General features: G+C 45.5%; 1 protein-coding gene across 1 annotated transcript; it reads right to left on the bottom strand.

Annotated features, from left to right (window-relative positions):
* Nucleotides 1-3,789: 3,789 nt before the first annotated feature.
* XBP1 (X-box binding protein 1) lies at nucleotides 3,790-9,564 on the bottom strand. The gene is given in 6 exon segments (XM_032256749.1): nucleotides 3,790-4,574; nucleotides 4,888-4,995; nucleotides 4,998-5,033; nucleotides 5,851-5,979; nucleotides 8,042-8,138; nucleotides 9,271-9,564. Coding segments are annotated over 6 exon segments (1,152 nt in total). The 5' UTR covers nucleotides 9,498-9,564; the 3' UTR covers nucleotides 3,790-4,019.
* Between the last annotated feature and the right edge of the window lie 5,333 nt (nucleotides 9,565-14,897).

Here is a 14,897-nt window from a genome sequence, read left to right as displayed (position 1 = left end):
TTTTGAGACGGAGTTTTGCTCTTGTTACCCAGGCTGGAGTGCAATGGCGCGATCTCGGCTCACCGCAACCTCCGCCTCCTGGGTTCAGGCAATTCTCCTGCCTCAGCCTCCTGAGTAGCTGGGATTACAGGCATGCACCACCATGCCCAGCTGATTTTTTGTATGTTTAGTAGAGACGGGGTTTCACCGTGTTGACCAGGATGGTCTTGATCTCTTGACCTCGTGATCCACCCGCCTCGGCCTCCCAAAGTGCTGGGATTACAGGCGTGAGCCACCGCGCCCGGCCTAAGATTAAATTCTTAAGAGACTAGAAAGTAACTGATATTTTAAAGTGTGCCTGGAGTAAGTAGTATTACCTTCTGCCTATAGTTCTGTCCCTATTTTCTCTCTGCTCCAATAGCATATCTAGTAGAAAACCAAGGAGGGGACCAGGTGCAGTGGCTTATGCCTGTAATCCCAGCATTTTGTGAGGCCGAGGCAAGTAGATCACTTGAGGTCAGGAGTTTGAGACCAACCTGGCCAACATAGTGAAACCCTGTTTCTACTAAAAATAAAAGAATTTGTTGGGTGTGGTGGCAGGTGCCTGTAATCCCAGTTACTCAGGAGGCTGAAACAGAAGAATTGCTTGAATCCAGGAGGTGGAGGTTGCCATGAGCTGAGATGGTGCCACTGCACTGCAGCCTGGACGAGAGATTAAGTCTCAAACAAACAAAAAACAAAGCAAGGAGAGAAAGAGATTGGTGTGACGAGGCCTAGGCATCTTACCACTTGCCTCTTCAATCTCAGTTATGAGATAACCCTCTGTTCCCTGCAACATGCATGAAAAGAAAAAATAGATTAAAAAAAAAAAAAACCCTGGCCGGGCGCGGTGGCTCAAGCCTGTAATCCCAGCACTTTGGGAGGCCGAGGCGGGTGGATCACGAGGTCAAGAGATCGAGACCATCCTGGTCAACATGGTGAAACCCCGTCTCTACCAAAAAAAAAAATACAAAAAATTAGCTGGGCATGGTGGTGTGTGCCTCTAATCCCAGCTACTCAGGAGGCTGAGGCAGGAGAATTGCCTGAACCCAGGAGGCGGAGGTTGTGGTGAGCCGAGATCGCGCTATTGCACTCCAGCCTGGGTAACATGAGTGAAACTCCGTCTCAAAAAAAAAAAAAAAAAAAAAAAAAAACAAAAAACGCTCTGCATTTAATGGAAACCTTGCTTTGGTTTTGTGGGAATATCTTGATTTTTGGTTCTAACCATTAAATTTGGTGTTTCAGTATGAAAATGTCCGTGAATACCAGGTGTTTTCTCAAGGCTGAGCATTGTTTAGTAATTTCTACCCATCTATGCAGGAAATGAAAACCCTGATACTCTACAGAGGTTATATATGTCCTGCCTGTCCTGTTAGTACAGCTGCCTCTTTCATGTGGTATCATTGAATATAAATAACTTAAGCCTCAACCTTCAGATGCTTGTGCTATAATGATAGAGGCTAAAGTACATCTGTAATTACATCTGCCTATACAATCCCTAAATAGATTCTTGGCACTAAGGTTTGCAGAGTTATAGAAAATCAGGTAAGATAAAGTTTTCAATCATGAGGTCAGCTGGAGGCTGTTTTTATAATACAGAAACTTTTTTTGTTTTAGGCAGTCTTGCTTTGTCACCCAGTCTGGAGTGCAGCGCTGCTTATCTTGGCTAACTGCAACCTCTACCCCTTGGCCTCAAGCAGTCCTCCTATCTCAGCCTCCTGAGTAGCTGGGATCACTGATGCACACATGCCTATTTTTTTTTTTTTTTTTTTTACTTTTAGTGGAGACAGGGTTTTGCCATGTTATCCAGGCTGGTCTTGAACTCAGCTCAAGCAATCTGCTGTCCTCAGCCTCTCAAAAGTGCTGGGATTATAGGTATGAGCCACTGTGCCTGGCCTATAAATTTCTCAAGAAACTTAAGAGCCTAAGCAAGCTTGCATTGCTCTCTGGCTTCAGTGACCAGATCTTGAAGGCAGCTGACTTACCTCCAGCCACTATACCACAGGTATTCCTTCTTTTTTTTTGGAGATAGTTTTACTCTTGTTGGAGCGAAATCGTACAATTTCGGCTCACTGCAACCTCTGCCTCCTGGGTTCAAGCAATTCTGCCTCAGCCTCCCAAGTAGCTGGGATTATAGGCATGTGCCACCATGCCTGACTAATTTTGTATTTTTAGTAGGGTTGGGGTTTCTCCATGTTTGTCAGGCTGGTCTGGAACTCCTGACCTCAGCTGATCCACCCATCTCAGCCTCCTGAAGTGTTGGGATTACAGGCATGAGCCACTGCACCCAGTCTACACCAAAGGCATTCTATAGCTCACTTTGCCTTGCTGTTTGGGATTCTCTGAATCCTGCCTCCTTTTTTCTACTCATTCACTTTGATGTACCCAGAGTTAGTCTTAAGTAGGGAACACAGCATTTACATGCTAAATTGGCATAGAATGATTTCATCTACTGGCATAGGTGAACTTTTTATAAATAAGGAAAGTCCTGTAAAACATTGTAAGATTTCCAAGGAAAAGATGCTATGTAAGGATGAAGAGGTTATCAACTCTTTGAGAGTTGTATTCATGTCTCTAGGATTTTTTTCTTGAAGAGGTTTATTCTTTGATGAAACAAGTTGAGTCAATATAATTCTGGAAGAGATTAAAACCCTTCCAATTAGGAGATAATAGCTAACTTTCCAATGTTTAGGCTGGTGTCTGGCATATACTAAATGCTTATAATGCATCATCTCTTTGACTCTTCTCAACAGCCTTTACAGATACCCTTATCCAACATTACAGATGAGGAAATAAGTGATTATATATAACCCCTGGATTATCCAGTTTACCAGTGTCAGAGTTGAAACTAGGGAATCTGAGTCTAGAAAATGCTCTTATCCCCACGATAAGGGCAAGAGAATCTTGATTATGTGATGGTGTGTCTTAACATTTATAAGATGGCATAGCAAATAGTGGTTAGGGTTCTAGCTCTGCCGCTTGCTAGCTCTGATATTGGTCAATTAGGCTGAAGAATCTGTCTCAGAAAGACAGTAACTACTCAAATTATGGATTATATCACTTATGGCACTCCAGAATTAAAGCAGGCAGTAATTAAAGTGGAAAAGCCTTCAGTTACTTTAAAAGCGGCAGGCTCACTTCAGATGGATAAATTTCTACCACAGCACACAGATAAACATCCAGAGAGAAAATAAGACTTATGGCCCTAGAAGAAATCAAAGAGCAAGGATTGCTGCATTGTACCTTTTAATTGCATGGGTAGTTTTAAATAAATGGAGAAAGCACCTTTCAGAATCTATACTAGCAGGAAAAAATTCCATTAAGCATTTACATGGTAAATTTCTATAATTGCACAAAAGATTTTTGATCTTACTTGAAGTATACATGAGGGAAAGAGCCCCCTCAGTCAGGTGGTTCTCTTTGCTTACAGAAACAAACTAAAGGACCTAAAACTGGAGACAAGCCTGGATGCCAAAAAGGGGGAAGAGACATGGTAAAGAACCATTAATAAATTCCATGTCTACTTCAAGACATACCTAAGTATTTTATACATAATATATATTTTAGGGCAAACTACCACCCTTAAGATAAAAGTACAATCTTTTTTTTTTTTTTTTTTTAAGATGGGGTTTCACCATATTGGTCAGGCTGGTCTTGAACTCCTGACCTCAGGTGATCCGCCCACCTCAGCCTCCCAAAGTGCTGGGATTACAGGTGTGAGCCACCGCACCCGACTCCAAAAGTAAAATCTTTAAAAAAGCTGTAGTTCTCAATTATAGTAATATTTCTCAATTATAGTTATGTATCTCAATACCTTGGACTGCTGGATGTCAAAAGACAACACCTGGGGGTCATCTATGAGGTTTGAACAAATACTTTAGAGGAATTCTCTAGGACTGTATACTCTATTTTGGCTTTCTGAATGAAGCACAACAGGCTTCTCTGTTATCCTCCAGGCAGTGTAATAGTCAAGGAAAAGGGCAACAGTATTGGATCATTCCTTAGACACTAATCAACTGAGGAAAGAGTTCATTGGCAAAAGCGTCCTCCCAAGAATGGTTTACAAGCGGAGAGGACATGTCACTGAAGGCAGAAAGGGAGCCCCCATATCCACAGTCACTGTAAGCATCCAGTAGGCAGGAAGATGGCTTCGGGCAGTGGCTGGATGAAAGCAGATTTGAGATACCCAGCTCTGGTACGAGGTCATCTTCTATACGTTCTTCCTTCACTGAGACAATGAATTCAGGGTGATCTTTCTCTGAGGGGCTGAGCGGTGCTTCCTCAATTTTCACTACCACATTAGCTTGGCTCTCTGTCTCAGAGGGTATCTCTAAGACTAGGGGCTTGGTATATATGTGGTCAAAACGAATTAGTTCATTAATGGCTTCCAGCTTGGCTGATGACGTCCCCACGGACAGAGAAAGGGAGGCTGGTAAGGAACTGGGTCCTTCTGGGTAGACCTCTGGGAGCTCCTCCAGGCTGGCAGGCTCTGGGGAAGGCCATTTGAATAACAAGACTGGGTCCAAGTTGTCCAGAATGCCCAACAGGATATCAGACTGCAAGAGGCAAAAATTAAATGAAGTACAACTATCAGAGTACAAGGGAAATCTAACTGGAACACTTCATACTGGGTTCCATAATGTAAATTAGTCATTACATTATAAGATGATCTCAGGACCCACCAGACCCATTTATCTACACTTCCCTCCATGTCCTGTGTTATCTGGAACTAGGAAGGTAGTTGATGTTCACCTCCAACCCCACCAAAACTGAACTTCTACCCTCATCTGTCTAGTTAGGGATGTCGAGCATCAAACAGATGGAATTAACTGGTTATATAGCTCTTGAATAAGTCAGAATGATCCCTACCTCTGAATCTGAAGAGTCAATACCGCCAGAATCCATGGGGAGATGCTCTGGAGGGGTGACAACTGGGCCCGCACCTGCTGCAGAGGTGCACGTAGTCTGAGTGCTGCGGACTCAGCAGACCCGGTCACTGGCCTCACTCCATTCCCCTGGGAGGAAACACCAAAGTGAATAAACAGCTTCAAGTTCCCAAGGAAATGCTTGCCCAGACAGCTGTGATTCTCACTTTCAAGAAAGCTAGAAAACTGTCCTTTAGAGCTGAAATCTTTCCCTAACCATTGTTATTTCCAATTTAAGTCCTCTAGAGATAAGAAAAGGGAGGTTAAGACTTCCTTATACATTTCCTACACAATGAAACATTTTTCTTCCTCCAGGCAAAGATTTAAGCAGAACTGACAAATAATATCTTATCTTGCTATCCTCAATAATAATATTCTTAGATAATAAAGTTCTATAGCAATATAAGCCTAGAATCTTTTTGAAAAGTAATTCTTTAAATTCTTCCTGAACATTACCTTCATAGAGTAAAACTGCCCTTCTGTCAATCACACACCACCCTTCTCTTATCACAGAGGTATCACTATCACAAAGAATCCTTTCCTTACTCATTCATATTCATCAAAGGACTACTTTAATTTTAGTAGCACTCAGAGTCTGATTTGAGTGGCTCTCTTACTTTGGTGCTCCTTAATGATTGAATGGTAATCTTGTTGGCTACTGCATTTGTTAGTACTTGTTCTTACAGAGCCATGTAACTTGTTGATCACTACACACTTAAAAAATGAATGTCAAGTGCTTTTTTAGGGGAAGAACACCCTGCCTGCATGAAAATGTCTTAAAACTGAAGGAAATTTTCAAGAACGCTCTTGATCAGAAGTTCAAACTGTAAACATAATCACTGTAAACATAATCACGTCACTTGGAACCAGTTCTCACATGAGGCACCAAATAAAGGAGATGATTTACCTTGGCTTCCGCCTCCCCTTCAGCAACCAGGGCATCCATCCCCAAACGCTGTCTTAACTCCTGATTCTCAACTACAAGGCTCTGAGTTTTTTCTCGTAAAAGCTGATTTTCTAGCAAAAGTTTTTGGTTCTGGAAGAAAGTTCATAAGAGGCTATTGAAATACCTAATTATTTCAGTTAAGAATCTACCTGATTCTTGGTTTCCTTTCCTCTTGAATTTGGAAAACTCTATGCTTGTGTTGTTCATAGTAGGTTTTAGAAAGCTAGGCCATTAATTATGAGAAACAATCTACTTGGGCGAGGTGGCTCACGCCTGTAATTGCAGCACTTTGGGAAGCTGAGGTGGGTGGATCATGGGGTCAGGAGACTGAGACCATCCTCGCCAACGTGGTGAGAACCCGTATCTACTAGAAATGCAAAAAAATTAGCCGAGCATGGTGGCGCATGCCTGTGGTCTCGTCTGCTCGGGAGGCTGAGGTGGGAGAATCGATTGAACCTGGGAGGCGGAGGTTGCAGTGAACTGAGATCGAGCCACTGGTGACAGAGAGAGGGAGACTCAGTCTCAAAAAAAAGAAAGAAAAACAATCTACTTAATAAGTGCCACTTCATGGGGTCAAGAATAACACACTGCTTCCAACTGCTAATACTCAATTCAGCAAAGGGTGACTTGTGGTTTTAATGTAGATATAATTTTTTTAAAACTTTCTTGGCCAGGTGCAGTGGCTCACGCTTGTAATCCCAACACTTTGGGAGGCCAAGGTGGGTGGATCACCTGAGGTCAGGGGTTTAAGACCAGCCTGGCCAACATAGCAAAACCCTGTGTTTACTAAAAAATGCAAAAATTAGCCAGCTGGGCATGGTGGTGGGGCACCTGTAATCCCAGCTAATCAGGAGGCTGAAGCAGGGAGAATTGCTTAAGCCTGAGAGGCAGAGGTTACAGTGAGTCAGGACTGTACCACTGCACTCCAGCCTGGGCAATACAGCAAGACTTTGTCTAAAAAATAATAATAAAAAAATAGAAATAAAAAAATAACTATCTTGAACTGGCAGGTATTAACAGTGATAGTGGTGATTGTGAATCCAAAATAAGTTTAAAAAAAAACCCGTTCCTGAAAGACTCATGATTCTTAGAAGAACCAACTAATGATTAAAACTTTAAAAAGAACAATATATGCAAACTGACCAAGGGGTTAAAAAAAAGTAAATAATCTCTATGTATTCAAGATGTGTAATTGTGAATTTTTGGCCATGCCAAGGAAGGATGTAAAGTTTAAGCAATTATTTCCTATTAGCCCTTGCTAATTTCTTACTACAAACTCACTAAACATTGTTGAATCCATCAACTCTGAGATACATCTAACACCAAAGGCCACAAAGTCAATCACTTCTGCCCTCAACAAGCTTCACCACTTCACCAACTACCTATCTATCCTAACTTAGATTAGTTTAACTTTTCTTTCTTTCTTTTAGACAGGGTTTCACCCTGTTGCCCAGGCCGGAGTGCAGTGGCGCAATCTCAGTTCACTGCAACCTCTGCCTCCTGGGTTCAAGTGATTCGCATGCCTCAGCTTCCTGAGCAGCTGGGATTACAAGTGCCTGCTATGACATCTGGTTAATTTTTGTATTTTTAGTACAGATGGGTTTCACCATGTTCGTCAAGTCGGTCTTGAACTCATGGTCTCAAGTAATCTACCCACCTTGGCCTCCCAAAGTGCTGGGATTACAGGCATGAGCCACCACTGTGCCTGACCAACTTTTTTTTTCTTGAGACAACAGTCTCACTCTGTTGCCCACAATGGAGTGCAGTGGTGCGATTTCAGCTCACTGCAACCTCCCTCTCCCAGGTTCAAACAATTCTCCCACCTCAACCTCCCTAGTAGCTGGGACTACAGGCAAGCACCACCATGCCTGGCTAATTTTTTTTTTTTGTATATTTTTGGGTAGAGACAGGGTTTTACCATGTTGGCCAGGCTGGTCTCAAACTGCTGGCCTTAAGTGATCTGCCTATCTTGGCCTCCCAAAGTGCTGGGATTACAGGCCTGAGCCACCATGCCTGGTCTAGTTTAGCTTTTAATCAATATTCAATTGTACTCTAACAGGGGCTGAAACAACTTGGGATGAGAAGCAAATATCAGAACATTCACCAAGGAAGGGTATACAACGGATAAGAGTTTGACTTTAAGTAGTTTTACCTCTTCTTCTAAATCTACCACTTGCTGTTCCAGCTCACTCATTCGAGCTTTCTTTCGGTCTCTGGCAGTCTGAGCCGCTACTCTGTTTTTCAGTTTCCTGAGAAGAGAAGGAACATACCACACTGAGTCATTTCAAACCTTATTTATGTCTTTATTTGAAAACTTGACCAGCTGGTGCTTTCATTTTTATTTACAGTATAAGATAAACTAATGATAAAATACAGTCTTCTGTCAATCTAGCTCGAAGACCTGCTTTATTCTCTCCCATATTGCATCATCCGCCCACCTCAGACTCCTCCCGTCACAGCACTAGGGCTGGACACACACACTATTCATCTTGCATCATAAAGAACTTTCCTCTTTCCCCATCTACTCCCCCGCTGCTTCCTGTCTCCAACTCTCAACAGGATCCAACCTGACCTCAATAATCTAGTGAAGGCTGCAATCTTCCTATGACATCAACCCTCCGTCCCCAAGCCCAATTTAGAAAAGGGAGAGGCTGATGCCATTCCCTGATCTCTAGTTTTGGGATCCTAGGCAGTGCTCTGATGATGGGCCGGTGTCTGTTGGAGGAGACACTTCGTTTTTTATTTTTTTAAGAATTAATTGAACTCAGAGGAGACACTTCATAAATCACAAAAGGCATAATGATCACAGAAGAGTGAACATTTACGGACGACTAAATGCTAGGTACATTTTATGCAAGTCTCAATCTACCCAAAGACCTCATGAAATAGGTTCCATTGTAAGAATGCAGACACTGGGCTAGACCAGTGAGCCTCCCAGAGCTCCCAGCCCTTTCAACAGCCGTTATTTCAGCTCCGCGCCTCTTCACAAATAGTAGTAAACCAAACAGATTGTTCGGCTTCATGTCACAGCCCGAGTTTAGAGAGGCTGAGCCACGGGTCTGCGGCCACACAGCAAGAGGGCTTGGAAGACAGTGCCCGCATCCCCAGCTCAAGTCATCTCTAACCAGAGAGTTAAAAAGTGCAGAAAAGAGGCCTGGGCCGCCCTGGGTTCCCGGCGTGGCGGATCCGGTCACTCCGGGGTTCCTGACCCGCCCCGCGACACGCTGGCACCAACCCGCCAGGCCAAAGGCGCCGGAGCCCTGCGGAGCGGCCAGTGCTGTGTCCCCGCTCCCAGCCCTAGCCCCAGCCCCAGTCCCAGTCCCGACCCCTGCCGCTAGTCCCGGCCTCAGACCTGACCCCAGATCCCGGCCCCTCGCCCACCTCCTCAGCGCCTTCTCCTCGGGGCTCAGGTGCGTGAGGCGCTGTCGCTTGCGCGCCTGGGGCGGTCCCCCGCTCGCTGCCTCCAGGCTGGCCCCTCTCTGGGCCGGCACCATGAGGGGCAGGGCCTGGCCGGCTGGGGCTCCGGCGGCGGAGGCGGGCTGCCCCGACAGAAGCAGTACTTTAGGGGCCCGGTCGGCCGGGCTCGGCGCGGCTGCCACCATCACCATAGCTCAAAACTACGCAGCACGCGCCGCCGCCGCCGCCACCCAGCGGCCAGCCCCGCAGCGCTCGGCCTTTCTACGGTCGTGGCCCTACGCCATTGGCCAGCGTCGCGTGACGCGCGGCAGAGCTCGGCGTCCATTGGTCTGACCTGTCCGTCGGGGGCGTGTCGGGGGCGTGACTAGGGAGTCCGGCGTGGCAGCTGCAGTCCCGGGCCAAAGGTATTTGGGGTCCTTTTCCTCTGGGGTGACCGGCGGGAGCGTTGCGGAGTGTCTTCCACAAACGGATTCTCCCCGCCTAAGCGGACTTATTTCCATTCGGAGTGACAGAATTTAATTCCAAACCGAGAGATTCCCAGACTGACGAATTTTTACCGGGACTGACAGAATTACCTCAGCCGGACATCTTATCTCGTGCGCCACTTCGGGCTCCGAGTGGAGCCGAAAGTCGAGATAGAGCGCAGTCCCGCCTTTGGGTTGGAAAAAAGCCTGGACGGAGGTTTCAGTGAGCCAAGATCGCGCCACTGCACTCCAGCCTGGGAGACAGAGCGAGACTCCGTCTCAAAAAAAGAAAAAGAGGCCGGGCGTGGCTACCTGGGTTCTGATGTGCCTTCAGATGTGGGGAAACTCATTCCTGCCTCTGAAATGTTTGGGAGAAGTCTTTGGAGGTGTCTTCTAGTTGAGACCTACAGCTTCATATTAAAAGACCTTGGAAAGCTGTAAGAGGCTTTTAGAAAAGTCTGGTCATGTCATGCCATCTTTTACCTTTATTTTTTGATGCTTTTTTTTTTTTTTTTTTAGGAACAGATGTGTAACACAGTGCAAGGCTTTTTTTTTTCCTTTCGAGACTGGGTTTCGCTACGTTGCCTAGGCTGGAATTCCTGGGCTCAAGCGATCCTCCTGCCTTGGCCTCCCAAAGTCCCGGGATTGCAGGTATGAGCCACAGCACCCAGCCTCTTTTATTTATTAAGTGAACATTTATTAACGCCAAGAGAATGCCTTGCACTGTGTAAAAAAGAAAGTGCTGGAGGACCCTTTTAGTCCAGCAGGGCGTAGTGAGTAACTGAGTAGAGAAAGCGTAAGGTGTGGGATGAGGAAAAAAGGTTGATGGATTGCACTTTAGTCTTAGTTAATGGGATTTTGAAATTCACTTTCCCAGCTTGTTTTCAAGACTTTTATATTTTTGAGAAACACTTTAAGTCATACTAAAAACAATAATTTGACCCACTGCGGATTGCTGTCCACGAAGTCTTGAACATGTGAGTCCAAACCCTTGAGCAGTTTCATTTCCTCTTAGTGAGATAAGTCTGATAATTCTTGCATCAGGTGCCATCAGTGTTTTAAAACATTTACTAGACACCTGTGATGAGAGCTATAAAATATATAAAATACAAAGTTCTCTGTCTTTATCAAAGTGCGGTCTTACACCTGTAATCCCAGTACTTTGGGAGGCTGAGGCGGGCAGATCACCTAAGGTCAGGATTTATAGACCAGCCTGGCCAACATGGTGAAACCCCGTCTCTACTAAAAGACAAAAATTAGCTGGGCATAGTGTTGCATGTCTGTAGTCCCAGCTACTGGAGAGGCTGAGGCATGAGAATTGCTTGAACTGGGTGGCGGAGGTTGCAGTAAGTCGAGATTGAGCTGCTGCACTCTAGCCGGGGTGACAGAGCGAGATTCAATCTTAAAAAAAAAAAAAAAAAAAAAAAAAAATTAGCCAGCCTTGGTAGCATGCACTTGTAGGCTCAGCTACTAGAGAGGCTGAGGTGGGAGGATCATTTGAGCCCAGGAGATTGGGGCTGCAGTGAGCCGAGATGGTGCCATTCAAGCCTGGTGACAGAGTGAGAGCCTGTCTCAAAAGAAAAAATAAAGGCCGGGCGCGGTGGCTCACGCCTGTAATCCCAGCACTTTGGGAGGCCGAGGCGGGTGGATCACGAGGTCAAGAGATCGAGACCATCCTGGTCAACATGGTGAAACCCCGTCTCTACTAAAAATACAAAAAATCAGCTGGGCATGGTGGCGCATGCCTGTAATCCCAGCTACTCAGGAGGCTGAGGCAGGAGAATTGCCTGAACCCAGGAAGCGGAGGTTGCGGTGAGCCGAGATCGCGCCATTGCACTCCAGCCTGGGTAACAAGAGCGAAACTCCGTCTCAGAAAATAAATAAATAAATAAATAATAAAATTTTAAAAAATAAAAAATAAAGGAAACAAAAACAAACAAACAAAAATAGCTGGGCATGGTGGCACGTACCTGTAATCCCAGCTACTAGGAAGGTTGAGGCAGGAGAATCACTTGAATCCAGGAGGTGGAGGTTGCAGTGAGCTGAGAATACACCACTGCACTACAGCCTGGGTGACAGAGCAAGACTTCGTCTCAAAAAATAAGTAAACAGGCCGGGTGTGGTGGCTCACTTGAGGTGAGAAGTTCAAGTACAGACCGATGAATATGATAAAACCCCATCTTTACTAAAAATACAAAAAATTAGCCAGGCCTGGGGGGCACCTGTAATCCCAGCTACTTGGGAGGCTAAGGCAGGAGAACTGCTTGAACCCAGAAGTGGAGGTTGCAGTGAGCTGAGCCTGTGCCACTGCACCTCCAGCCTGCACCAAAAGAGCAAAACTGTCTTAAAAAAAAAAAAAAAAAAACCAAAGATATAGAATACTGCCAGCATCTCAAAATGGTAATCTAGTCTTGCCCCGTCACCCAGGGCAGAGTGTAGTGGCACAATCTCAGCTCTCAGTAACCTGTGCCTTCTCCTGGTGCCTCAGCCTCCGGAGTAGCTGGGATTATAGGCGCACACCACCACACCTAGCTATTTTTTTGTATTTTAGTAGATACAGGGTTTCACCATGTTGGCCAGGCTGGTCTCCAACTCCTGGGCTCAAGTAATCCATCCACCTTGGCCTACCCTAGTGCTGGGATTACAGGCATGAGGCACCACACCCAGACACCAAATCAAGACTTTAAGGTGGATGCCTAATGATCTCAATGATACCAATTTACACTTTTACCCATATTTAAAAGTTCCTGGTGCTTCACATACATACCAACATCTGGACGTAGAGTAACATCTCACTGTGGCTTTAATATGCATTTCCCTAAAGACTAATGTAGTTGAATACTTTTTTATTTGGTTGTTCATGGAGATCATCTCTGAGAAACTTTTACACTTCTTTTTTTTTTTTTTTTTTTGAGACGGAGTTTTGCTCTTATTGCCCAGGCTGGAATGCAATGGTGCAATCTCGTCTCACCGCAACCTCCGCCTCCGGAGTTCAAGCAATTCTCCTGCCTCAGCCTCCCCATAGGTGGGATTACAGGCAGGCACCACCACATCCAGCTAATTTATTTATTTTTAGTACAGATGGGTTTCTCCATGTTGGTCAGGCTGGTCTCAAACTCCCAACCTCAGGTGATCCACCTGCCTCAGCCTCCCAGAGTGCTGGGATTACATGCGTGAGCCACCACATCCAGTCCTTTTACTTCTTTTTTTAATAGACTGCCTGTCTATAAAATATAATGTTTTATCTCTTAGTTGGGCAGCAATCCCAAAGTTTAAAAACACAGTTGTGTTGAGATGTTAATAGGCATATAAACTGGCAAAAACTCTTGTTCAAAATTTAAAATGCAGGCGGGGCAAGGTGGCTCACACCTGTAATCCCAGATACTCGGGAGGCTAAGGCAGGAGAATCGCTTGAACCCAGGAGGTGGAGGTTGTGGTGAGCCGAGACCATGCCATTGTATTCCAGCTTGGGCAACAAGAGTGAAACTCCATTTAAAAAAAAAAAAATTTAAATGTACACACTTTAAGACCCAGCAATTCCGCATCAAGGTATCTATTCATATACTTGCAAACATACACAAAGAACTTCAAAAGAGGCTGGGCGTGGTGGCTCACGCCTGTAATCCTAGCACTTTGGGAGGCCGAAGTGGGTGGATCACCTGAGGTCAGGAGTTCAAGACCACCCTGGCCATCATGGTGAAACCCCATCTTTTTTTTTTTTTTTTTAAGACGGAGTTTCGCTCGTTACCTAGGCTGGAGTGCAATGGCGTGATCTTGGCTCACCGCAACCTCTGCCTCCTGGGTTCAGGCAATTCTCCTGCCTCAGCCTCCTGAGTAGCTGGGATTACAGGCACGTGCCACCATGCCCAGCTAATTTTTTGTATTTTTAGTAGAGACGGGGTTTCACCATGTTGACCAGGATGGTCTCAATCACTTGACCTCGTGATCCACCTGCCTTGGCCTCCCAAAGTGCTGGGATTACAAGCGTGAGCCACCATGCCTGGCTGGTGAAACTCCATCTTTAAATAAAAGGAACTTCAAAAGAATGGTCAGGCTGGCTGGGCATGGTGGCTCACACCTGTAATCCCAGCACTTTGGGAGACTGAGATGGGTGTATCACCTGAGGTCGGGAGTTCAAGACCAGCCTGGCCAACATGGTGACACTCCATCTCTATTTTTTATTAAAAAAAAAAAAAAAAAAAATGGTCAGGGTAGATTTGTAATAGCAAAAGATTAGAAATAACTTAGAAATCCAGCAATAGGGCCAGGTGAGGTGGCTCATGCCTGTAATCCCAACACTTTGGGAGGCCAAGGCGGGCAAATCACAAGGTCAGGAGATCAAGGTCAGCCTGGCCAGCATGGTGAAACCCTGTCTCTTCTAAAAACAAAAAAATTAGCTGGATGTGGTGGCAGACACCTGTAATCCCAGCTACTCTGGAGGCTGAGGCAGGAGAATTGCTTGAACCCAGGAGTCGGGAGTTGCAATGAGCCAAGATCGCGCCACCTGCACTCCAGCCTGGCAACAGAGCGAGATTCAGTCTGAAAGAAATCCATCAATAGGAAATTGGTTAATTATTTATATCAAGTCCTACAACAGAATTCCACTCACTATTGAAAGAGAAATTACATAAACCTCTATGTGTTGACATAGAACAAGCTACAGGAAAGTAAAATGAAAAGATTAATGTGTTGCACAGTGTGAACAATATCTTCCTACAAAGGTTAAAAAAAAACAGCCACAGCTAGGTGTAGTGGCTCACACCTGTAATCCCAACACTGTGGGAGGCCAAGGCAGGTGGATAACAGGTCAGAAGTTCGAGACCAGCCTGGCCAACGTGGTGAAACCCTAGCTCTATTAAAAATACAAAAATTAGGGCCGGGCGCGGTGGCTCAAGCCTGTAATCCCAGCACTTTGGGAGGCCGAGGCGGGCGGATCACAAGGTCAAGAGATCAAGACCATCCTGGTCAACATGGTGAAACCCCGTCTCTACTAAAGCTACAAAAAATTAGCTGGGCATGGTGGCGCGTGCCTGTAATCCCAGCTACTCAGGAGGCTGAGGCAGGAGAATTGCCTGAACCTAGGAGGCGGAGGTTGCAGTGAGCCGAGATCGCGCCATTGCACTCCAG

This window comes from Sapajus apella, unplaced genomic scaffold (assembly GCF_009761245.1).
Source record: "Sapajus apella isolate SASKATOON/1434 unplaced genomic scaffold, GSC_monkey_1.0 scaffold95, whole genome shotgun sequence".
Taxonomy (NCBI): Eukaryota; Metazoa; Chordata; class Mammalia; order Primates; family Cebidae; genus Sapajus; species Sapajus apella.
This window is presented reverse-complemented; position numbering and strand designations above follow the sequence as displayed.